This window comes from Branchiostoma belcheri, unplaced genomic scaffold (genome assembly GCF_001625305.1).
Source record: "Branchiostoma belcheri isolate BF01 breed outbred unplaced genomic scaffold, Haploidv18h27 scaffold51, whole genome shotgun sequence".
Taxonomy (NCBI): domain Eukaryota; kingdom Metazoa; phylum Chordata; class Leptocardii; order Amphioxiformes; family Branchiostomatidae; genus Branchiostoma; species Branchiostoma belcheri.
Window position 1 is genome coordinate 1,133,944 of NW_017804143.1, and position 24,017 is coordinate 1,157,960.

The 24,017-nt window shown below is 44.7% G+C and overlaps 2 protein-coding genes across 2 annotated transcripts in view; both read right to left on the bottom strand.

The window, feature by feature from the left end:
- LOC109480541 (centrosomal protein of 192 kDa-like) overlaps positions 1 to 16,593 on the bottom strand; it is a 37,674-nt gene extending 21,081 nt beyond the window's left edge. The window contains exons 1-23 of the mRNA XM_019782762.1: positions 16,454 to 16,593; positions 16,016 to 16,113; positions 15,281 to 15,427; positions 14,904 to 14,968; positions 14,266 to 14,457; positions 13,621 to 13,840; positions 10,184 to 13,408; positions 9,738 to 9,920; positions 8,080 to 8,273; positions 7,698 to 7,775; positions 7,317 to 7,469; positions 6,801 to 6,926; positions 6,365 to 6,481; positions 5,984 to 6,047; positions 5,455 to 5,594; positions 4,583 to 4,959; positions 4,171 to 4,261; positions 3,686 to 3,850; positions 3,039 to 3,128; positions 2,776 to 2,863; positions 2,394 to 2,476; positions 1,846 to 1,967; positions 1,121 to 1,227 (exon numbers count right to left, since the gene is read on the bottom strand). Of these exons, the coding sequence (XP_019638321.1) occupies positions 1,121 to 1,227; positions 1,846 to 1,967; positions 2,394 to 2,476; positions 2,776 to 2,863; positions 3,039 to 3,128; positions 3,686 to 3,850; positions 4,171 to 4,261; positions 4,583 to 4,959; positions 5,455 to 5,594; positions 5,984 to 6,047; positions 6,365 to 6,481; positions 6,801 to 6,926; positions 7,317 to 7,469; positions 7,698 to 7,775; positions 8,080 to 8,273; positions 9,738 to 9,920; positions 10,184 to 13,408; positions 13,621 to 13,840; positions 14,266 to 14,457; positions 14,904 to 14,968; positions 15,281 to 15,427; positions 16,016 to 16,113; positions 16,454 to 16,488 (6,160 nt within the window). The 5' untranslated portion in view covers positions 16,489 to 16,593. The remainder of the gene's footprint in view (positions 1 to 1,120; positions 1,228 to 1,845; positions 1,968 to 2,393; positions 2,477 to 2,775; positions 2,864 to 3,038; positions 3,129 to 3,685; positions 3,851 to 4,170; positions 4,262 to 4,582; positions 4,960 to 5,454; positions 5,595 to 5,983; positions 6,048 to 6,364; positions 6,482 to 6,800; positions 6,927 to 7,316; positions 7,470 to 7,697; positions 7,776 to 8,079; positions 8,274 to 9,737; positions 9,921 to 10,183; positions 13,409 to 13,620; positions 13,841 to 14,265; positions 14,458 to 14,903; positions 14,969 to 15,280; positions 15,428 to 16,015; positions 16,114 to 16,453) is intronic.
- A 109-nt stretch (positions 16,594 to 16,702) lies between these two features.
- The window catches only part of LOC109480441, a 14,202-nt gene continuing 6,887 nt past the window's right edge, over positions 16,703 to 24,017 (bottom strand). Inside the window, exons 7-14 of the mRNA XM_019782631.1 lie at positions 20,750 to 20,919; positions 20,130 to 20,322; positions 19,547 to 19,758; positions 19,063 to 19,221; positions 17,996 to 18,125; positions 17,397 to 17,560; positions 16,948 to 17,068; positions 16,703 to 16,710 (exon numbers count right to left, since the gene is read on the bottom strand). Coding sequence (XP_019638190.1) covers positions 16,703 to 16,710; positions 16,948 to 17,068; positions 17,397 to 17,560; positions 17,996 to 18,125; positions 19,063 to 19,221; positions 19,547 to 19,758; positions 20,130 to 20,322; positions 20,750 to 20,919 — 1,157 coding nt within the window. The remainder of the gene's footprint in view (positions 16,711 to 16,947; positions 17,069 to 17,396; positions 17,561 to 17,995; positions 18,126 to 19,062; positions 19,222 to 19,546; positions 19,759 to 20,129; positions 20,323 to 20,749; positions 20,920 to 24,017) is intronic.

The following is a 24,017-nucleotide window of genomic DNA, read 5'->3' on the forward strand; positions in this document are numbered from 1 at the left end:
TTTCTTCCTAGTTGTTACAGTTTTTCCTTCTATCAATGCAGTGGTTTGATTAAAAGTTCAAAATTCAATGTTCAAATTTTAACCCAGCCTTTTGTGTTGACTTCATGGCTCATTTTGTAGCATTTAAGCCTATAATAGGATGCCTAGACCTGTTTTTATTTTTATTTTTTTTCGCCCTGTCGCTTCATATTTTTTCTGAAAAAATCCGAGAACCAACAAATTAAATTGGTGTGGCCTAATATCCTTATAATTGGTAGTCCAGGGAATAGCAATGGTTCTCTCCAGTTAGAGGTGTAAGGCCACAAGTTCGCAGGGAGGACGCCCAATCAGCCCCTGACAGCGAGAGATTGTGTAACACAGCCCGGTCCAGACGTAGCAAGATCCATTACAGAGCCTGGGGCAGATCAATGGAAAATCCTGACCATTCACAGCTCCCCTCATACCCTGGCCTGGACCTATCCATCAAACACAATCCTCCTGATTCATGGCTAACTGAAAATATTGGATTTCTGGCCGTAGATGGGCCTGGGAGACAGCTCCTGGTTGGACTGTTTATCTACCATCAGCTGGGGGCCTTCCCCTCCAACCATTTGTCACTCAAATGGTAGAAGAACAAGAAATAGTCATGCCTTCAAGTACCAGAGTTATCAACCAAGGATTGAGGTGTTGAAAAACTCATTCTTTCCTAGAACTATCGTAGAGTGGAATTTGCTGTCACCAAGTACAGTAGGGGCATTGTCATTAGATAGCTTTAAACAATGTCTAGAGTTAGATGTTCAAGGGTTAGGTGTAATGTAGACAGCTGCCCCCAATCTGCATGCCTGCAATGCTGGTGTGTTATGCTGAAGGGTGGTTATACCGGCTGTACCAATACAGATACTCACACTCTCTAGCTTCTGTCCAGCATGACTCCTAAGTCTTAGCTTCAAAGATCATCATGTGCTGACACAGTTTGGAACTTCACTTTTCCCATTTTTACAAGTGCTAATATTTTCAAATAATCGATAAGTGATAATTTACTGATTTATAGAAATGCTCTGGCTTTTCATACTACAACTTGTTATAAAACTGTTTTCCCTAATTATCATGATTAACTGGCAAAAATAAACTACACACATACCTTCCTGGGCCTGCTCTTCTCCTAGATATTCCATGTCGAAGTTGACTCCCTTCAGTGGGTTGGTATCAGCCAGTAACCCTCTCTCTGAAGATCCTTTGCGAAGGGCTCTGTTTCAAAAGAAATCAGACATGTTCATACAGTTGTTGTCACCTCCAATCATAACCAAGCTATTAGACTAGTAATATTTACTCATAACACAAACTCGTAACTACTGCTAATACTAATAGCTAATATAATTGTGAACCGTCAGACTTATGTGTTCATTTGAGCTCTTACACTAGTACTTACTCATAACACAAACTTATGACTTCTATATAGCTAATATAATTGTTAACTGTTATACTAAGTCTTATTTGTTCATTTGGAAAAAGTGCCTTAAGTTAATACAGTATTAAATGTCAACTACATGTCTGACATACATGTTGATATGGCCCAAATACCTGTTCATAGTTTTGCTCATCATTTGTAGCCATGTGTGCATCATGGTAATTCTAGCAAAACAAAGTGCATCCAAAAATAGTTTCATCAAGTTGGTAAAGTACAGGATACAGGAGTTGTCTTTTAAACAACCAAATTTCCTCATCTAAAGTGCTGACATTTCAATGTCTATCAGACACCTTCCTTATATCTTCTGACTGGAGCAGCAGTTTAGGTGAGAAAATTTGGTTGTGTAAAAGAAAACTCCTGTATCCAAGAAGAAGTCAAAGAGTCTTTACTACATGTACCTTCTGAGCTGTTTCCTGCTGATTTCGTCTCCGTAGAAGAGGCCGAGTGTTCCGATGGTGTCCGCTCTCTCAGCACAGATAGCCTCTTCCTTCTCTGAGATGTGGAACACCACTGATATCACCTGAGATAGAAGTACATTGTATAAAATTTCACCATTCGTACACTTTGAATCGTTTGAAAAGACAAAACATCTGAAACCTGTTCTCAAACTGTGATTCAGCATGATTGTTTCAGTGGCATAAGGAATATGTAGCTTTGAGAAAACTTAAGCATCCATATTTAGCACTTAACCATAATTAAAGGAATATGGAATAACTCCGAATAAGGAATATGTAGCTTTGAGAAAACGTAAGCATCCATATTTAGCACTAAACCATAATTCAAGAAAACATCACTCTGTGGAAAGTTTTGCCTATTAAAGAGTTAGCTTGGATATACTCTCAATTACTTCTTTCTGTCTACAAGAAAAAAATCACTAAAACATTTTCTAAGTTACTTAGGTACAATGTACAGACTGAAGTCAACGATGTAAAGAAAAACAATTTACCTTTGTTGTTCTCTCCCTTAGAACAAACTCGCTTGGCTCAACCCTGACTCTGTTAGCTGGAAGCTGGGTTCTAGCTGACAGATCTGGAGGGATAACAGAGTGATAAACATGAATAAAAGTACAGCAACTTACATGTACATAAGGTTTTCTATGAAGAAATGTATGCATAAATGGGCCATAATAACTTGATGTGGGTGTTCAAAATGATATTAACAGACTGATCAAGTAGTGTGGATGCCTTCGTATTTAATTTACCTGGGCTTCCATACTCTCTCCCTTACAATACTTGTGAGGAAGCAAATATTGAAGCTAAGTAAACTAAATACTACAGGAATAAGGGTGGCACCCAGGCTGCCCACCGAGTTCTGTAGATTCTACCTACCTCCAAAGCACATGGCTTTTACAAAGGCAGCCCTCGAGCCAGTGTTCCGTACAGGGATGTCAATTGTGCTCTTCTTCCCCACCGACACCTACACAACATGAAGAAAGTTTAAACATTGTTTTTATCTTTCCAGATGACTAACTTTCTTTTTAACGTACTGATATATAAAATATCCTCCTTGTTTAGAGGCCTTGACATAGTTAACTGTTTTTTTTTAGTAAATAATGACATACAATATAATAAACAATGTAGTTGTTGCTCACCTCTCCTAAGTTTGCTATGTACATGTCAGACACTGCCCTCAGACCCTCCACTGTTAGGTTACAGGTGCCACCATAGCCAGACAGTGGGATCTACAACAACAAATGATCATGGTTAGAGACATACAAGTTCAATTTCAGACATATTAAGTTACATAATAGGACAAAAAGAGTGATTTGCAGCAAAAAAATGATGCTAAACCATAGGTCAGAATACAAAGCTAAAGCTGTTATTGTGAATTTGCTTAAGTACATAGCGACTTTTACGACAAGCCGGCACATGAAGGCTCTTTGCTGCATTTATAAATCTGCACTGTCCTGAGTTCTGTGGAGCTTCGGTAACCTGAGTGCTGCCCTCCATAGTTACCGCCAGCTCACTATTATCGCCAGCTACCATGGACTACAGGAGATGGCACCCAGGCCAGAGCCTTTGAGGATGCGAACAGGCGAAAATCAATGCACGCGTTGATGTCACCCATAAAATTAAATCAGTGTGGCCTTACTGTGATCTTGGTGTTGCCCTTGGGAGGTTTGATGACCAGTTTGGCCTGTTTTAACTTTAATTATGTAACTACCAACACAGATGAACTTTCATGATACATGTACTATACACATATTAGATCACACAAGGTATGTTTCTGGCCACTTACTGTGAACTTGGTGTTTCCCTTGGGAGGTTTGATGACCAGTTTGGCCTGCATGGTGGCGACTCTGGTGGGAGCGAAGATGAGATGGACCGGGAAGTCCTCCAGCGGCTTCAGAATGATCTGTCTGGAGCTGGACAACTGCTCATGCTCCATGAACGAACTCTGCAGCTGTGGGGAAGAATTAGTCAAAGATGTCAGGAAGGAATGTCATAAGGACAGGTATGTTTATTTTGGTTACCTTGTCATGCCAGCTTGCTTTGCTTACTTGCTGCTTGCTTACTTCAGGCTTGCAACCTCAAGCATCAAGATGTCTAGTATATTACAAACTTATCTTTACTTTTCGTATCAATGTGCCAATGTTCTATCCAGCGTCCCCCTAGGATTCTTACAATGCCTCATGCCTTCGGTGCTCTAAATGATGTTATATTAAACAAACTTGAGATGACAGAAAAAATTTCAGGTTGGCTAGCAGACTGCAATGTGCTCACCTGGAAACAACCGTTGCCGTCATCCCTGATGGTCAGCTCCAGTTTCAGAGTCTGTGTCTGTGAGCTGTTCCTCAACACCAGCTTCTGCTGCCTGGTAACAAACAAAAAGAAACCATAGTAAGATGCTGAACTTAATTCTAACACAAGGGTACGTACAGATCAAATTTATACAGAGCAACTACTGTCGCAATTGTCAGAAGTAATGATGACAAAATAATTGATGTCATGTACATGTATCTGTAAAGTCTCATTTGAATGAGGCAAAGTGTCCGTAACTCTCATAGATTTAAGTTTGGAAGTGATTGGTCATGACTTATCCTAACGAAGGTGACAGTGGTCGTTTTGTTTGTGTCACCCTTTGTGTTGGAATAAAGCTCAGCATTGTACTCTGCTTCAATTTCATAATACTTACAGTGCTCTCCCCATGGGCACGCCTCCCCAGGACAGGAACTGTTTGTTAGACAGGACCGGCGGAGCCTCTGCTGCAGAGTGAGGCTTCTTCTCCAGCTTCACACACTCCCCCCTGAGTAAAACCTCGTACTGCGGCCCTGCCGGCCTCACACACATCGTCAGCAGGCTGCTGACCGCGTGGGGCGCCACCTTGGGCGCAAACCTGACCGTGACCTCTGACTGTTGACCCGGGTGAAGGGTCAGGGTGGCGGGGAGGAGGGTGAAGACGTCCTGCTCCTTCGTGACGGACAGGTCGACCGTGACGGGGATGTTCCCGGCGTTCTTCAGCGGAACACTGCGACTGATGGAGGTGCCAATACTGGTCGTCAGGACAAGGGCCTGCAGACAGGAGCAAGAAGATATCATACATGTACCTCCACAAAGTATTAAGAGATTTTAAGAGACCATCATCTCTATACTATGTTCTACCAACCATCACGTCAGTAGAGCATCAGATAGAGGGATTTTCTTTTACACAACCAGTGCTTCTCACACCTTGCTTGGTTGTCAGAACAAGGGCCTACAGACAGGAACAAGAACTTGACATAGAAGACCTCAAATCAGCCATGCCAATGGCAGACACAACAGTGTGGAAAAGAGTAGCTAGGGTGCAAAGTTTTACTCTGTCCATCCAGGTAGACAGATAATGATGATGAAATATCTAGACTTTTTTTCGAAAGTAACTTTATCAGGTTGGTAGAACATACTTACTTACTTGGGTGGTAGAACATACTTCAAGATATTGGGATTTTCTTTTACACCATGTTTAGCCACGTTTCAAGGGGATTGTGTTCTTGACGCAAAAGCGTCACCTACATTGGCCAATCAACCCACCTGTAGAGTCCTGGGCGTGTGTATTCTGGCCACCCCCACTCGAGCCTTCATGGGTACGCTGGCTATGACACTGGTGTTCCCTGGGGTGTCCATCTCTATGTCTACCCTGCCTGTGTAGTCGTCTGGTGGTCCCAATGCACCTGAAGCAGACAGATTGTGTTACTAACACAAGAACTAGTGAGTCTTTAATACCAGCTCAGAAAAAACAAGAAATACAATGCAGTCATGCCTTCAAATACCAGAGTTATAAACCAAGGATTGAGGTGTTAACGGTTGTATTTTCCAAGAACTATCGTAGAGTGGAACTTGCTGCCACCAAGTAAAGTGGGCATCATCATTAGAAAGTTTGCAGTTAGATGTACAAAGATTGGTTATAACAAGTCGTTTGGTGTAACAAGGCTAGCTGCCACCACACTGTGTGCCTGTGAAGCTTATGCTGAAGGGCAGTTATACCTGCTGTAATACTAATACAGATACAGAAGCTTGCGTGCTATGCTGAAGGGAGGTTACACAGATACAGATACCATACCTGAGGTGTTGAGTTGTTTTTCTGGGGCCCGGAACTGCACCATCACGATAGCTGGATCAGATAACTGGGGGTAGAGACAACAAAATGAGGGGCACATTGTCAATATCCACCTAAATGAAAGGAATTATAGCTGAGCCTGGTCTTGTCTTGCCCTGTACTGGCAGTGATAAACAGTTATATTTTTCAGGACACATGCATGACTTACCCAGCAATGCATTCAGTTTGTGATTGTATGACAATGTGTGTGACAGGGTCCTAGAAAGGAAAAAGTCCCACCTGTTGTTCAGACTTGCCCTGTAAGGTGCAGTGATAAACAGTTGTACTGTCAGGTAGGGGCCTGTGTCCTGTAGATGTTCCACTCTCCCTACATGTACTACTAACCTGTTGTTCAGACTTGCCCTGTAAGGTGCAGTGGTACACAGTTGTGCTTTCAGGAAGAGACCTTCCACTCTCTCTCCTGCTGTCTTTAAAGGAGAAGCAGTGCCACATAGCAGATGTCTGAGGAAAGACATATTAAAAAGTTATGTTAAAAACATGTTAAAGTTAAACTTCTCCCCACAACCATTGCCATAGTCACATTTGCATGGCAGCACCCATCACCGTTTCTGTAGCCCTTGGGCTACACAGTTGTGCTATCACTACAGCAGGGGCCAGATCCACTGGTAGTGGTGTGTGCTTAACTCCCATACTCTTTCTCAAATGTACCATAGTAAAATACTTGTCCTAAAGAATTGTTTTGCTCTCAAATTCAAAACACCCTTGCCCTCCTAATGCGAAACTTGTTCCCCACAAGAATGGATGAATTTACGGTACTTACTGAGGACAGGATGAGACGAACAGGCACGTTAGCTCTCGTGTGATTGGTCAGTTTGATCGGCAGACAAACCGTGCTGCCGCTTGGCAGGTCACCGAAGTTTAGAGTATCTGACTCTCCTGCCGTCACCTGAAGTAAAAAAACAAACAAACCTATTTTCTAGCTAAAAATGTATATATATATATATATAGTGCGTTATAGGGATTTATTGATATACTATCCAAATGATGCTGTTGTTGGAATAATCAGACAACTCTACAGTAGTAATGGATAGCTGACAAAAATTACCTGTCCAGTACTTTTAAGATAATATGATACTTCTACATATACAATGGTTTCAAAATCTGTAAATTTGTGAAATCATCCCTCTACTTGCCTTGTCAAAATGTTGTCACCAGTATAGTAGTAAACACAAGAACAAGCTGCTAAGGGGCAAACCTACACAACTCTACTTACTAAGTTTGATTTAAAAATTGCAAGAACACAGACATTGTACGCAGGCAAAGTATAGAATCTCACCTGTATGAATGGTTTCTCAGCAATGGCCTGTATGTTGACCATAGAAGGCATGTGGTCGATGACTGCTGCGTCCTCCGAGTTAGCCAAGACCAGACAGGAACTGACCTGTACCTGGGCCACATACACACCCGGGTGGTGGGGTGTGAACAGCACCTGGTAACAACAAAAAAAAAAAAACACAGGAAATAGATCAAGACACAAATCAAGAGAAACCTGTAAAACAATTATTTCTAACTTTGTGTAATGGGATTTTGCTTCTATAGCTGTATCAGTATAGCCGGTTTAACTGCCCTTCGCTTGTAATATTGTATGCTTGTGTGTCCATAGGTATTTATCTTAAATACAGTAGAATCATAGGAAGTGATGGGGAAAGGGTCTTACCTTTATCTCTTCTGTTGTGTGTGGGCCGATAATGGTCTTCTGCTTCAGGTGGAAGATGTTCTCAGCTCCTGGCATCATCTAATTGTACATAAAGTGAAAAAGATTGATGTTAGTAGCTTCTACTCTGGTCAGGAGAATTGGAAACATCTTTAATCCTCTTGAATTATGCGTATACATATATGCTACCATGGACCAATTCTTGTCACCCTGAGAACTGTCAGACTTTTACCATAGTGATAAAGAATCCTGAGCTCCTACTGGTTGTTCTGGGAATAGGAATGTTTCTCTCACATTGTGTTTGACCACAAACTTGGAGAGCAGGCCCAATCAGCCCCTAATAGCAAGAGATTGTGTAACACCGCTAAGCCACTGCCAGCCTTACCTGTTGCTCCCCATTTGCGTTGATAGAGAGGACGTGCAGCGCACACTGTAGCCAGCGGCTGGTGGGGTTATGGAGGGGCAGGAGGGCCTGGATACTGATCCCTACACAGCACACACCAGGGAACCTGACTTCAGCTGGGGCAATCACACGGTAACTCACGTCTTCTGTCGGGGTTGTCGACGCTCTGGATCCTGCTGGAAAAATATAAAGATGTGACCATGTTTGAGCTTTTGGACATGAACTTTGTATGCAGCTATCAATTTTGGCACATCCAACAACAATCCAAACCTCTACTAATATAGTGCCCCTCAAAAGTGAAACCTATAGTACCGTGGCCAACAAGTACAAAATTTTACACCGCAACTTTTGGTGTTTTACACCGCAACTTTTGGTGTTTTACACTGCAACTTTGGGTGTTTTACACTGCAACTTTTTCTGTGTTTTACACTGCAACTTTTGCTGTGTTTTACACTGCAACTTTTGCTGTGTTTTACACTGCAACTTTTGGTGTTTTACACTGCAACTTTTGGTGTTTTACACTGCAACTTTTGCTGTGTTTTATACTGCAACTTTTGCTGTGTGGAAAACTTACACCCCTCCCCTTTTATAATGGACGGTCCACCTGTCAGGTCAAACGTTACCAACATTCACTAGATATCAAACTAAGTAAAAGTCTGGTATCAAGTTGGAACATGTATTCGAAAAGTAAGATTCACCATTTATCACAAAGTTTGTGTATCTTAGCATCCGTTTAAGTCTGACTCAGAAGCTGACGTCTAGGGACATTAAAATGAAGAAAAACGATGTCCATACCCAATAATAATGAACTAACCTGCAGAAAATTTATGTCATTGCTGTTGATGTCTGGAGCTGGATATCTGACGTCCTTGATAAATTTGTTGTGACGCATGGCAGCAAAAAGCAACATAATTTGTAATCACTGGACCTGGTCGAAACATTTTAAAATTTATCCCGATCTATAGGCCAAAGCTAGAAAAACCTTTAGAAAAAAACTAACGTCACAACGTAGCCAAGCTTTTCCTCTAAAAAAACTTATGCACGAAAAGGATAACTCAGTCGACGTAGTTTGCATGCCATCGTTGTCACCTTTGACCTGACAGGGGGACCGTCCATTATAAGAGGGGAGGGGTATAAGTTTTCCACACAGCAAAAGTTGCAGTGTAAAACACAGCAAAAGTTGCAGTGTAAAACACAGCAAAAGTTGCAGTGTAAAACACCAAAAGTTGCAGTGTAAAACACAGCAAAAGTTGCAGTGTAAAACACCCAAAGTTGCAGTGTAAAACACCAAAAGTTGCAGTGTAAAACACCAAAAGTTGCGGTGTAAAACACCAAAAGTTGCGGTGTAAAATTTTGTTCTTGTCGGCCACGGTACTATAGTAGTAAGAGCATTACATATCGAATTCCAAATGGACAGCTTTTTTGCTAACTTGTACATGTACAATTAGATAAAGTACCCTGTAGTGATCAATGTCAACAGCGGGTGCTGCCTAACCCATAACCAATCCTCTGTTACTTATGTTACAAATTTACTTCATTTGTTACACTGATCAATGATTTCAAAGTTTTTGTATTCTGGGCCCCGTTGAAAATCAATTTCTCAGAATTGAATGGGCCACCTAGCCTTCCGAAGTACAAACCTGATGTCCTGCTCTGAGCTCCTGGACGTGTCACCATGCCCTGTTGTAGATCCTCGTTGCCCAGACTGCTGGGAGGGGGACCAGGGATCCCCATTCCCACAGGTGGTACCACCCCGTACGGTACACGCACACTCGGGTGGGCCTGGTACTGGGAGGTGGGAGGGTAAGCAGGGGCTGCCATACCTGGTATAATGAATGAAAGAATGGTTTATTGAGGAGATGCCTTGAATAGATGAATATACGAATGGCTTCTTGAGAGGCAAACTCCCAAAATCCAACAATAGCAGCCAGCTGGCTGAACTGGTTTTCACATCAAGTGGGAAAAAAATTAAAGGGACAAAAAAAGAAGTATTTGATAATAGACAAGGTACGATTCAAAGGTAAGACTCACAAAATATGTCATATAGGTTCATACAATGTACATTGTACTGCAACTGATATTTTACCTTCAGTGTAAGGCTGGTACTGCTGTATATTCGGTGGGTAGGCTACGGATGGATGGAGAGAACCGGTGGGTGGGTACATCCCATGATAGGGTGGCACCGGCTGAGGCGGGTAGGTGTATGGTTGCTGGAGGCCAGAGGCTGGTACGGTGGTGGTGTGACCACCCATCCCTGGTACAGTGGTGTGACCGCCCATCCCTGGTACCATCGTGGCGTGACCGCCCATCCCTGGTACGGTCGTGGTGTGACCGCCCATCCCTGGTACAGTCGTGGTGTGACCGCCCATCCCTGGTACAGTGGTGGTGTGACCGGTGGTGGTGTGACCGCCCATCCCTGGTACGCTCGTGGTGTGACCACCCATCCCACTGCCCGGCCTAGACTGAAGGTACTGCACAGCAACCGGGTTGGTGAAGAGGGAGCGACTGGTCAGGAGTGTAGGAGTGGTGCTGGTAGCGGCAGTTGCAGCAGGACCGGATGGTGGATACGCCTGAAAGGGGGTGATCATCGGCCGGCCTGGGGAGGGGGCACCGCTCACGGAAGGGCCCTCTGTCGACATTCTCGTGTGAAGGGTCTCCATGGGAGTGTCTTGTACGCTTAAAACGGATGCCTCGGCCCTTCCGGGTGTAGGGGACACGTGGCTGAGGGTGGAGGATAAGGAAGACACTGTATCGTCCGGGGAGAAGTTGAATGTCGTGGAGTCGCCAAAGGTCTGACTGAGCTCGATCCGTGAACGAGTTTTACCCGGTGAGGATGGGGATTGGGGCGTGGAGCTTGCCGATGGCTGGATCGTTGAATGGACAGATGCGATGGAGTCCCTAGTGGGCGAAACGGGGGGTCTTGTTGGAGAAAGGGGAGCCCCCAGACTGGTGGATCTTGTCGGGGAGGTTTTGTCTCCTCGTGTTCTCAGGTTTGCCATCTTCAGATGCAGTTCCAAGTCCTCGGCTTTGGGGGACAGGATGTTATCATCGTTGGCAGTTGTTACACCAGGCGGGACGTTCAGAGAGACTTCGAACTCCTTCGTCCTTCTTTGAGACTCTTTCTTGTCAGCCTGAGTTTTCTTTGTTATACTAGGTTGGACTTTGCTGGTGTCTTTCTTCCTGTGTCTTTCCATGTCTGCTTCAGCTTTTGGCGACGATTTTTGAGCTTCCCGTTGACTGCCGTTCGTTTTTCTTGACACGACTGGTTCTGGCTCAATTTCTATTCCAGGCAGAATGCATTTATGGAGCTTAACCTCCTTCTTTGGTTTACGGATTGGAGCAGCCGTTTCAAAATCAACTCCATTTGTTTTTGCCCTACTACTACTGCTTCTACTCTGCCTGTCTTTGACTTCTGATGGCATGTCATGCTTCTTTGGCACTTCAGTGGATGATTTTCTAGGCTCGTGTTGAAGATTTGAGCCATGGTCTGGTCTGGCATCCGGATATGTGTTACGGAAGTCACTCTTTGGACTGTGTGATCTCTTGCCTTTGCCATGGTGGCCATGTCTCTTCCCGTGGCCATACTCCTTTGACGTATCAAAGCCGGGTGAGGTGCTCCTTCTCGGAGATTTAATGGGAGATCTGTCCCTGATAGGTGAACGCTCTCTGAACAGGGTTCGAGGCCCTGACGTTTTGTCCTTGCTTCTCGATGGCCACCCCTCTACAGTTACATCCTCTTTCCCAACGTCAAAGTTGTACTTGATGTCAACATCGTAGTTAGAATTGATGCTGAAACTCAGGTTGTTTAGCATGTTTTCCTGTCCACTTTTGGACGGTTTGTCCTTTGGTGGATACTGTGTGCCAGTTTTTCTACTAGGACTGTGCTCGCGTGTACGGAAGATGGGTTCCATGGTTTCCCACTCGTCTTTAACTGTCCCACTATCCACACTTTTGTCTTGCGTTTTTGGTCTGCCGTTGTGGTCCACCTTCAACCTGCTGTCCCTTGTCTGGAAAAATTCCTTTGTCGAACCATCCTTTCCCGGTATAACTGCTGTCCTAGAATGTTTGCCTTCTCCTGGAATGCCTCGGACAGGATCTGAGAACGCAGGCGCATCCGTAGTGGAAGATTTCTGCACACTCGTGTCCTTGCTTGGTTGACCAAACCCCTCAAATTCCTGATCTCCCTCCAGCTTGTAAGAGCGGCTGCCTTTCTTACCAGCAGTTCCAAATGAATCATCAACAGGCCGGTCCAGCTTTTGTACTCTACTTCCAGTACCGTCGTCAGCATTTTCTGATCGGTCCAGGAAAGACACCTTTGTAGGAGACTTGATTTTGGAAGCATCCCTCTGCTTCACGGGAATCCTGCTCTTGAGTTTGGTTGGAGAGCCAAGCTTTGACGTGTCAGATAACGCCATACTGCTGTCATTTCTCTTGTCATTCGACAGTCCCACGAGACCAGACTGCTTCTTGACAGGGAGTTCTTTTGCTGTTTCCTTTTCCCCTTTTTCGTTCACTTTGTTTGCATTGCTTACAGGAAGATGTTTCGCTGGTGGTCTAACGTCAGCACTACCTGATTTGTACACAGGACCTTTCACAGGTTCTTGCTCCTTTGCCACTAGACTACCTGGAACTTTGTTATGTCCAAGGCCGACAGGCTTCCCTGAAGAGGCCTGTTTGGGTGCCTTTTTCCTATCTCTGCTTTTGCTCGTCTTCTCAGACAGTTTCAAGATCATGTCGGCTAACTTTGTTGGATCGTCGCTGACAGAGGCATTCACGATGGCAGAGGCGATGCTGCTAATGTTCGGGCCTGCACAGCTGGCATCCATGGTCTTATCACTGATACTTACATCGTCTGCTCTTAGGTCTTTACTTTGACCTGCAACGCTGTCGTGCATTAAACTGTCTGGGTCAGGTTTTGGGCGAAGTTTCTCATCTTTAGTAGCCTTGTCGTAAGCAGGTTTGGCACTTTGTATCTTTTGTTCACTGTTGCTGACTCCTTTCTTAGCCTGCTGGGTCCTTCTTTGCTCTGCAGCTGGCCCCACATAGTCTGCTTTCTGTCCTTTCTTGTCTGCGGCAACTTTAGTTTTGGGTAGATGTGGTGTGGTCTTGTCCGCAGCGCGACAACCCCTCAGCGCATCTGCTGACGCGTCCTGCGACTGTCCGATCGCTTCCTGGGTCGTTTCTATGACGATAGTGTCGTCGTTGACCAGTTGTATACGTGGCTGCGCCCGAGCGCGCTCCGGGTAGGGAGTCTCGTCTTCAGGGTGGTAGCCAGGCGTGAGGGTTTCGTCATGGAGGTACAGGGAGTCATCTATACATGGGAAAGAAACACAGAATTATGTAGTTTTCTGCAGTAAATACATAGGAAAGAAGCACAGAATTTTCTATAGTATGTACATGGGTAAGAAACACAGAATTATGTAGTTTTTTTCATTTGTACAAGAAAATATTACAAGGCCGGTTGTAAAAGTTGCCTTTGTCCCATGGGTATCGTATTGTTACAATCTCAATAAATCAAATTACTTTCTTCTGGAGCATAGTCCCCCACGCCGGAAAACCGAATGGTAGAGTCGAGCTCCTCCCCCATCCCCATCCCAGCATCCCCTGCTCCGACCTCCTGACCTCCATCCTCCAGGAGTTCCACCAGTTTGGGCCCCTGGTCCTGACTGACTTCGCTCAGCCTGATCAGGGCTACGGGCATCCGGTTTGATGGAGGGGTCACTATCGTCCGGCCAAAATGTGGCTGCAGGAGCAAAACAACAAAATGTTTTTACTTGTGATATTATGACATGAACTGTCCTGTATTAGCAAAGTGATACTTAGGTATACTAAATCATTATTAGTGTATGAGTGCACATACTATATAGGAATACACACAAATGTACTTTAGATAAGAAAAAATAGAACTAGAAAGGTAACATTTGCAATGCAAGTGCATAATGTTTATCTTCGCATATGGTCTGCTCCGTTAATTCTTACTCAAACACATTCATATATGTGGAGGTCATACAGGAGTCTAAATCCCTCCTGCTACAAAATTGCAACATGATGTAACCCAACACCAGTTACCATGGTGACAGACGTCTGGTTTAGGTCATTGACACTGAATAAAAACAATAGTTTTCTTCGGTAAACATAACTAAAACAAAGTCATATGAAAGAGCTTACCCTTTCTATGCCTCCATTATCCCCAAGTGACCCGAGGGCCTCAGTTCTCTGTCCGATGAAGGTTCCGATGGAGATTCTCAGGAAGGGTTCCTCTCCAGAGAAGCTGTCCTGGACCACCACGAACTGTGACCCCGTGGGCACCGACCACTCCCCCGGGCCGACAGATCCGGCCGGGGTGGCCATGGCGTCTCCCTAATGCGTGCAATGGGAGAGAATTGTTATCAAATAGAGCATACCAGGGTAATACTGACACAGTGGTCAACTTGCCGAAGCATCTAAACACTGGAACTGTGACCCCGTGGGCACCGACCACTCGCCCAGACCCACTGAACCAGCCGGGGTGGCCATGGCGTCTCCCTGACATGTGTACAATGGGAGAGAATTGTTATCAAATAGAGCATACCAGGGAAACTGACAGACAGTGGTTAACTCGCCAAAGCATCTAAACACTGGAACTGTGACCCCGTGGGCACCGACCACTCCCCCGGGCCGACAGATCCGGGCGGGGTGGCCATGGCATCTCCATAATGTGTACAATAGGAGAGAATTGTTAACAAATAGAGCATACCAGAGCAATACTGGCACTGACTGAGTAAAGCATATAAACACTGATAGAGAAAATATAGAATGAGCCTGACCTGTGTAAAAACGTTGTCCTTTTCGAATTTTGCTTCGTCTTCAGCTAGCATGTCTTTTGCATCTTCTGTGAATAAACATGAGGAATGAAAGTCATTGCTTTATATTATTAACAGTATACTGTTATGTGTCCATGGATGTACAGTATGTACTGTACATTGTATCAACACCTCTAGCCTGCTTAGGTACCGTTAGCCATTTGTCACCAAATGTGTTGGTTACTTGGACTAGGTAGCAGGGACAAGGTACTTGATAGTAAAGAAGTATATGTAACTGTCTTGTCTGTAGACATGTGAAACAATAGAGTGTCTACAGGGATACCAAAGTTTTGCAATGTCATCACGTAACACTAATGGAGATCCTGATAAAACAAACAAACCTGCAGCAACAAAGTCTTGTTCTCCGAACTCCCCTTCCAGCCCCTCCTGTGCCATGTCGTCAAACGGGTTGTCAGGATGGAAGGCCAGGTCTGTCACACCCTGCCCGTTCTCATCTATGTACACAGGGCTGGGCTCTCCAACTTCACCTAGTAAAAAAGGAGGTTTTTGTTTTTACGTCGATGAAGGTTACACATCCAGGTAATACGATACGCCAAAAAGCTCAAGCAACTGGATATGATTTTGGAAACGGTCAGACGTTTCAGCTAGTATCCACTAGCTTTCGTCAGTGACTGAGAGACCAGAGGAGAAATGCAAGTTTATAAGCACGAACTATTGATTGTAACTTGTTGAATCTGTTTTTGTTTTTGTTTGCATCTTTCTTTATTTATGAGAAGCACAACAATAGGATTGCCATGGATTCAAATCCAGAAAGTTCAGATTCAACAAGTTACAACCCTAACCACAAGACCACCTTGCCACCTCATATATGACTATATAACAATAGCTAAGAATATACAGAACTACATGTAGGTATCTATGTCGATAAAGGTTGGACATCCAGGTAATGAGATACACAAGAAAATTGTTACTCAACTGGACAAAGTTCAAAGTCACTGACAAAATGTAGTGGATGCTACTTGAAACATCTGACAGTTTTTAAAGTCTACGTTACTTGAATGTGGCTATCACCTTACAATCATCAAATTATTTGAATTAAAAGCATGCATTTGTACCTGGCAGTTGCTTACACTTGCTGACAATCACATGGTCAAAAGGAGTCCCTTCAGCCTGTTGACTAGTGTTGGTCTGTTCAGTACGGCTGTTGTTGGACCTGAAGAACAAAATGTAATCATTCACACAATGTCACATTACCATTTAACTGCCTGCATTGTTCCAAATATGTTGTCAAAACTGTTAAGGTAAAATCCCCTGAGATACAGCAGGAGTCCCATTGTGGCCATGTACATACCATAGCCCACATTACGAATTGAGTCTTGGAGTCAGTCAAGGGAGGGAGATAAAAAATGCCCTGGACTGAGTGAATTATAGGCACTTTCACATTTTTAAATGTATTTTTTGGAGCACTCTAAGCCCATCGGCCACATCTGCTAAAAACCCTCCATGGGATGCTTGGCCCAGTATGAAATATAAAGAAAGATTGAAACATGTACCTATCTCCAGCAGAACTGCGTGGACTCCCAGGCATGAGCTGTGAGAACTCTCCCTCCCCAAACGACACCTTCTGGCTGAAGGTCACGTCACCCACCAGGGCTCCCTTCCCATCGTGCTCCTCTTCATCCCTCTGCTCAAGGCCGAACGAACCCAGGGACGACCTTACCGCGCCGAAAGGATTGTCAAGTCCCTGGAAAAGAACAAGAAAAACTGTAAAAATACTAAGATTGATTGGGAACAAGGGATTGTCAGGTCCCTGGAAAAGAACAAGGAAAAAATGGTAAAACTAGAAAGGTATAACATTTGCACAGCAAATGCATGTTTACCTGGTCTAGCCCAGCAAACTACTGCTCTGTTTATTCTTACTCAAACTCAAACACATTCCTATACTTAGTCTAGTATTTGGTAAGAAGCCTTTCCAGCTGTCCTTCTACATAATGTAGACCAACACCACAGGGTGTCTGCTACAGCACCAGTTACCATGGTGACAGACGCCTGGTCCAGGTCTGAGGATAGGCTACAACATGTACCTGCAAAGCGCCATTCTCCTGTCTGAAGTCCCCAGCACTTCTCCAGTTCAAGTCCTCTTCATTATCAAAAGGGTTTTCTACATCCTATAATGCACAGAAATAAGTATTGTGAATCTTAAAAATATAACTCCTGCTTCTTTACTTTATGTTTTCAAAATATCCAGTTGCTTGAGTAACAGTTCTTTTTTATCTCATTAATACACTTTACCTGGATATCTAAAATTCATTGAAGTTACTTTTGTTTAAGATTTCTGTTCTTAACCTGAATTTTTCACTTCCAGGAACAGTTTCATCAGGTTGGTAAGTCACTGAGTAAAGAGACTCTTTTTACACAACCAAGTCTAGGTTTATTCAGCCAACATGTCAGTGATCATCGGTTACCTTCCTCAAAGTTTTTTTACTTTTTCCCTACCTGATTCCCTGCCAAGTCTTGTTCCTGCTCTTCCCCATCACCAAAGTCCTTCTCTATCCCGACCAGGGTGTCATCGTTTTCCCCCAGGTCAGCTGACGTTCTGTCTCTCCCAGAGGCGTGGAGCTCAGACAGGTGGAAGGAAGACGCGTCGTGCGTCCAAGGACCTGTGTGACATACAAAACAACTACATGTATTAAACTGGTGGATGTACCAACTACTGAGTATATAATACCTACTCAGAACAGAACAGGAAATAGTTATGCCTTAAAGCACAAGAGTTATCAACCCAAGATTGAGGTGTTCAAAAACTTGTTTTCCCTATTGTAGAGTGGAACTTGCTGCCAGGTACAGAAGCTGGTGTGTTACACTGAAGGACAGTTATACTGGCTATACAGATACAGAAAATGGGTGTGTTATGCCAAATGGCAGTTATACTGGCTATACAGATACAGAATCTGGTTTGTTACACTAAAGGGCGGTTATACCGGCTATACAGATACAGAAGCTGGTGTGTTCTGCCAAATGGTAGTTATAACTGCTATACAGATACAGAAGCTGCTGTGTTCTCCCTATGTTATACTAGCTACACAAATACAGACCTGTGGTGGACTCGCTGACCACCGAGTCCGAGGATGGTCTGGATGTTGGGAGGAAAAACTTGGAGGCCAGCAGGGACGTCTGGTCACCTGTTTCATTATTTAACTGCTGGCCATTCCCCGGTTGATTCTCCTAGATGAAAAAAAAAGTCATTTGATGATCATAGTGTATATGGCAGTGTCCAACGTTTCTATTAGCCCTTGGGCCTTGCAGTTGTACAATTACTACAGTAGGGTCTAGCTCACTGGTAGTAGAGTGTGCTCAATGCAAGGCCAAAAGACAACTTCTGGGCACTGAAATAAGTTGGTGGGAGGTATAGGTGACTGTGCTAGGAGATGGCAGTGAAGAAAGTGCTTTCAAAGGCTTGTGGGTTGATTGTTTGTGTGAGGAAAACACTTATCAGTGAGAGAGTGCCCTAATTTTGCACTCTCTGGAAAGCTGTTGAAAGGTTGGGTTAAGCATCAAATGCCACAGATTTTTTTGGATACCTTGTAGGAATTTTAGCGGGATATCCCGTGGTACGCTAATCCTGTCCTGAAACCCGATCTTTGGTGTGAGATCTTACGTTTTCCGAAGGGCTGGTGGCACAGTTATTTGACCCAATTTGACTAAGATTTTCAAGGACAGATGGTGCGACTTGCATCTTTGTTTCCAATGCATGAAAATAACAGTAGCACAAAGGGATAGTGTTTTTATCATAAATCAAACTTTTCTTTTAATATCGGAAAATCTGGTGTCAAAGTTCACAATGAAGCTAGAAAAGGTTAATCAGTTCAAAAAATTTATGTCCCTTGCAGGGGTCCGCAAAAAAAGGCTAGGGTCGGCAGCTTTTTTCTAGGGTAGGTCGGGAAACAGGAAACACAAACTTTTTTTTCCTAGGCCTTTGGCCACAGTTGTACAATTACTACTAACAGTAGGGTCTAGCTCACTGGTAGTAGAGTGGGCTAAATGCAAGGCCAATAGGCAACTTCTGGGCACTGAACTAAGTTGGTGTAGTTGATTATACTAGGAGATATCAGTAAACAAAGGCTTGTGGGTTGATTGTATTTGTGAGTAAGACACTTTTTACCTGCTCCCAGCCGTCCCTGTTGTCGTGCTGTGACAGACTCTGCGGGGAGAGGGAGGAGGTGCGAGAGATCTGTCGGTACTCGTCCATGCTCGCAAAGTGGACCCCTCGCACATCCGGGGGGTCACCACCTCCGCTGCCCACAGGGCCCATTCTCTCAACCTGGGACAAACAAGCAAGCAAACCATTACATTCTTTAACAGAGATTTTAACAGCGCTATCAAATTCGTTGCAGAGCATTGTACGATTTTTATGTATTTTCAGAACTAACTAACAAGAATAAAACAAGCAGGAAATAGTGTCTCAGAGGGTTATGATTTTTCGGGGAGAATACCAGACCCCTGCTGTGGCCTTGTTTTTGCATCGCAGAAAGTTGCCCTTCTGTACATGACCCCTACGCTGAGAAAAAATCCTGGTGAGAACCCTTATTTAAAATGCATACAGAGATCAAATAAAACAACTAAATAAACAGCCACATGTGACTTGCCTCTTCATGACCAGGTATAGACTCCCTGACAGGATCAGACGCGTCGGTGTCGTCCCTGGTGCTACCCTGGCTGGGCCTCCTAGCCTGGGGCGCAGGCATCACGCCGAGGCCTCGCAGGACGTCTAACGTCAGCTGGCCTCCTGCTATCTGCACCGGTCTGTTATCATCACTGCTGTTCCCGCTGCTGCCATCACCCCCTCCTCCACCATCGCCTACATGGAGGAAGATAATCTATCATATGTGATAGACTCATACTTGGCTTGTGACAACGTTTGATGCAGGTGATAGTCTAGCTGTATCACATGGGGTTCTAATGGTTATCACGTAGGGCTTCCAAGAGTTCCATTAAAAAATTCGAACACGTTTCGGGCGCTCAATGCACTTGTGAAGACTCGAATACTGGATTCAGACTTCGGAACTTATGTTGTTACAATTTTTTGTTTTTGTTTTGACACCAAATTTTCTCAATTTTTGGCACGTTCCTGCTGTAGTGATGGCACAACTGTGTTCAGCCCAAACAGGGAACAAAACTTTTTTTCCTAGGCCTTTATGGTGCAGGAAGGAACTTTGACTTTAACTTTACCAGGCACAGGCGAGGTGACCACGTCTCCCTCTGCCGACTGCCTCATGCTGTCCAGCGGTGACACGCCCTCCGAGTTCTGTCCCAGCAGCTCCGGTCGGGACGAGGGTTTCCCGTTCCCGCTACTCTCTCCACTCGCCCCCACACCCACCCTGTCCAGCCCTTTGGTCAGGTACTCCCCTCTGGATGCCATCTCCTGAGGAAACAGGGAGATTCCATTATGAAACTGATTTTAACCAACTCTGGGCAGAGCAATACCACCCGTTACAACCTGTTACCACTGACCATGGCGATACCTGAGGAAATGTTGTAGGGTGAAGCTGGACTGTACCCTTCTTTGTAAGCATTCCAGGAGTGGTCAGCATTTTTTTTTGGGGGGGGGGGCGGACCCTGGTTGCAGGTAGGGCATACTAGGGAAGGCAGCCAGAAAGAGTTCTAAGCATGTGTGATCTATATGTGAAATTAGAAAACTCCCCACCCCCAAAAGAAACGCCAACCACTCCCAAAACACCTGCAAAGGATTGGACTGAACAACTGTGACTTGTCAGCCACCATGCTGGACAGAAATACCTCTCAAGAGGATGAACTGAACTGAGCTCTTATTATTTATTAACACTATATACCCTTCTGACTGCCTCCAGCTCATCTTCTGTGTCTATCTCGCTCTCCTCCGCGGAGTCTCTCCCCGTGGCCGGCCCCCGGGTTCCCTGAGGGATGACGTCGTTGGTCTGGTAGTCATCAGCCGACAGGTGGTCATCTCTGGACGATGGGGGAACCGGACCTGCACCAACACCTGAAAATATTTTTTTTTAATGTTTACCGATGGAAAACATGATATTGTTTTTGCTCTGTTTCTTCCTCCTCTTCTTCTTCTATTCCAAAGAAATAAGGTCAATGACCTGAACCAGACATCTGTCACCATGGTAACTAGTGTTGGGTTACATCATGTTGCAATTTTGGTTTGGTTTATTTCAAACACAAACACAAATCACAATACAGCTCCATCACTAGGCAGCCAGAAGGCTGAATTGCGTGAATAAGAGCTTTACACAGTGAAATAAAATCCTGATCATCATTCCGTGTTGTAAAAACAGTCATTAAATCATATTAAAATCATACATTTACACAGACTATTCATGATTTAAAATGTGAACAAGGTACGGTAATGTACTTCTGTTGTACCGCTCTGTGCGCGCTGGCAATTGGTCAAGTTTTGTATGTTGTCTAGTCATCCTCCCACTGACACTACCCCTGGTTTGTGGCAGCCAGTGCCGGTAGAGGGTAGAAGCTTGTATATTGTTCGCAAACCGTCTGCACAGGGCTATTCTGCGATCTTCTAAAGTCTGTAGCTGTAGCGTCTCCAGTGCTGACTTGTAGTTCGTGAACTCCTTAGCAAGGATGATTCTGGTGGCTCTTCTTTGTATGTTTTCAATCTTCCTTCTCTGTGCTTTGGTCAAACCAGGGTGCCATAGAGGCGCGGCATATTCCAACACAGGACGGACGAAACAAGTATATGTAGTAAGAAGATCTTCAACGGGCGGGTTGAATTGGCGCAAACGACAGAGCAAGTATAGCCTCTGGTTCCCCTTCTTGGTTGTTTCCTTGACGTGAGCGTCCCACTTCAAGTCAGCTTGAAATGTCACCCCAAGACACTTAGCTACACTGACAACAGCTAGCTGGTGACCATCGATGTTTAATGCAGGTGGCGGGGGAGGATTACGGGAGAAGCAGACCTGCATAGTTTTACACTTGCCCGGGTTTAGTCTCATGTTCTTGTCGTTTGTCCAGCCGGATAGACGATCGAGGTCGTTCTGAATTCTAGATGGTTCAGATACAAGCCGGGACTCCACTAAGTTCAGATCGTCGACGAAGGCCCACGACGGGGAACATATAATGTCCGGTAGTTTGTTTACGTGGATGATAAACACGATCGGACCGAGCTTGGTGCCCTGTGCCAAACCACAGGTAAGTTGTTTGGTTTGGGACAACACCCCTCTGTACCGTGTCCTCTGGCTTCTTCCTTCATGGAAACTACAAATCCAGGGGATGAGTTCAGGGCGACTCCATGCTCCAGTATGTGCTTCATTGCGACGGTGTGATCGACCAAGTCAAAAGCCTTGCTGAAGTCAGTTAATACCCACGTGCTGCAGGTCCCCCGTTTGTCAGCAGACTTGTACAGCTGGTCTGCAAGGTTTGCCAGACAGTGAGTGGTCGACCGAACCCTTGAGACCATCCGAACTGGTTAGCGATATTGTGTCCTTTACGTCCTGAAGGACCCAGGAAGCAATAAACCCCTCACAGACTTTAGCGAGTAGAGAAGTTAAGGAGACCGGTCGGAGCTGGTCGACGCTCGGTGGTCGAGTCTTCGGCAAAGGAACTACGACCGCCTCTTTCCACTGCTGTGGTACCAAACCTTCACGCAGGGAGCTGTTGAAGATGTCGCTTAAAGGTGTAGCTATTTCGCAGGCAAACTCGCGTACCAACTTGCCGCTGATACCGTCTGGGCCCGGAGATTTCCTACGTTTTAACCTTCTTCAATTCCTCATACATTTCCCAAGGCTGCACTGTGGGGGGAGGTCGTGAAGGAAGGAATGCAGGTAACTTGGACAAGTCCAGAGGGGGCAGCGAGGTGGTAATGTCCGAAAACTTCCTGTTGATGATGTTTGCGATCTCATCGTTGTTTTCCGGGTTTACGCCTTCAATCGGAACCGACATGTCCTTACGTTGAGTGCCGGTAAGAACCTTGAGTTCGTTAAACCAAGCGCTTGGGTTTTCCGTTTTTAACTTCTTGATTCTCGTGTTGTAAAACAATTTTCTTGCTTTCTTGATCATGTACTGGACTTTGTTACGGAGCATGCGCCATTTTACCCAGTTCTTTGCGCTGAAAGCCCGTTGGCGCGCCTTGATCGCAGACTTAATCTTTTGCGACATCCACGGTTTGTCCTGGGCTTGTGTTCTGATGACTTTGTAAGGGAAGTGTCTGTCAATTGCTTGATTCAAAGTTTCGTAGAAGGCTGTGGTCTTATTCTGAGTTCCCTGAACGTCCAGCACTTCTTCCCACCGGTGTGTCGTGATCCACTGCCCAAAGGATCGGATGTTAGAATCCATCATAGGCCGTACCTTACGCTTCGTAGTCTTGTTCACGACCCTCTGGTGTTTGGGCCTCAGTAGAATCACATTATGGCCAATGGAGAGGTCACGGTGGGAGGGTGGTAGAATTCAGTAAGGTTTGTCAATATGAGGTCAAGAGTAGCCTCGGATCTGGTTGGAACATTTACAATTTGTTGGAGACCATTGCCAGAGCACACATCAGATATGTCAATACGGTTAAAATCACCCATAATCAAATAACCTGCATTATCGTATCGGGTTCTCAGTTTATCTATAGTGTCAAACAAGTGTAGTCTTAAGGTTTCGTCACAATCAGAATGCGGCGGTGCATATACTATACATACAATCATAGACGAGACCTTCCTAGGTAGGCGCTTAGGGCGCAGCATGAGCCACATACATGTTCTAATGATATGGTCCGCCATCTTGGATTTTGGCCAATGACGTCATCAATTAGCATAAATTATGCATATTTAATGATAAAATTTACATAAAATTATATGGGATGTTATCAATATTAGAAACCATGAGTAACTTGACATAAAACCCATAACATTCTATTGTTGAAGCAAAAAATACTAAATTTAGCAAAAAATGCCTGTCAGAAACCCGTTGCCATGGCAACACAAAAATTTATTATCTTATTCTAATGATAGAGAATTGTTGCCAACAATATTCTAGGAAAAGTCACCAAGTTTGGCCGTTCTACGCCTAGCCGTTCAGACGCTAGGTGACATCAAAGTTGCCGCGGGCACTTTTAGCCCCCCCCGCCCCGTCGTA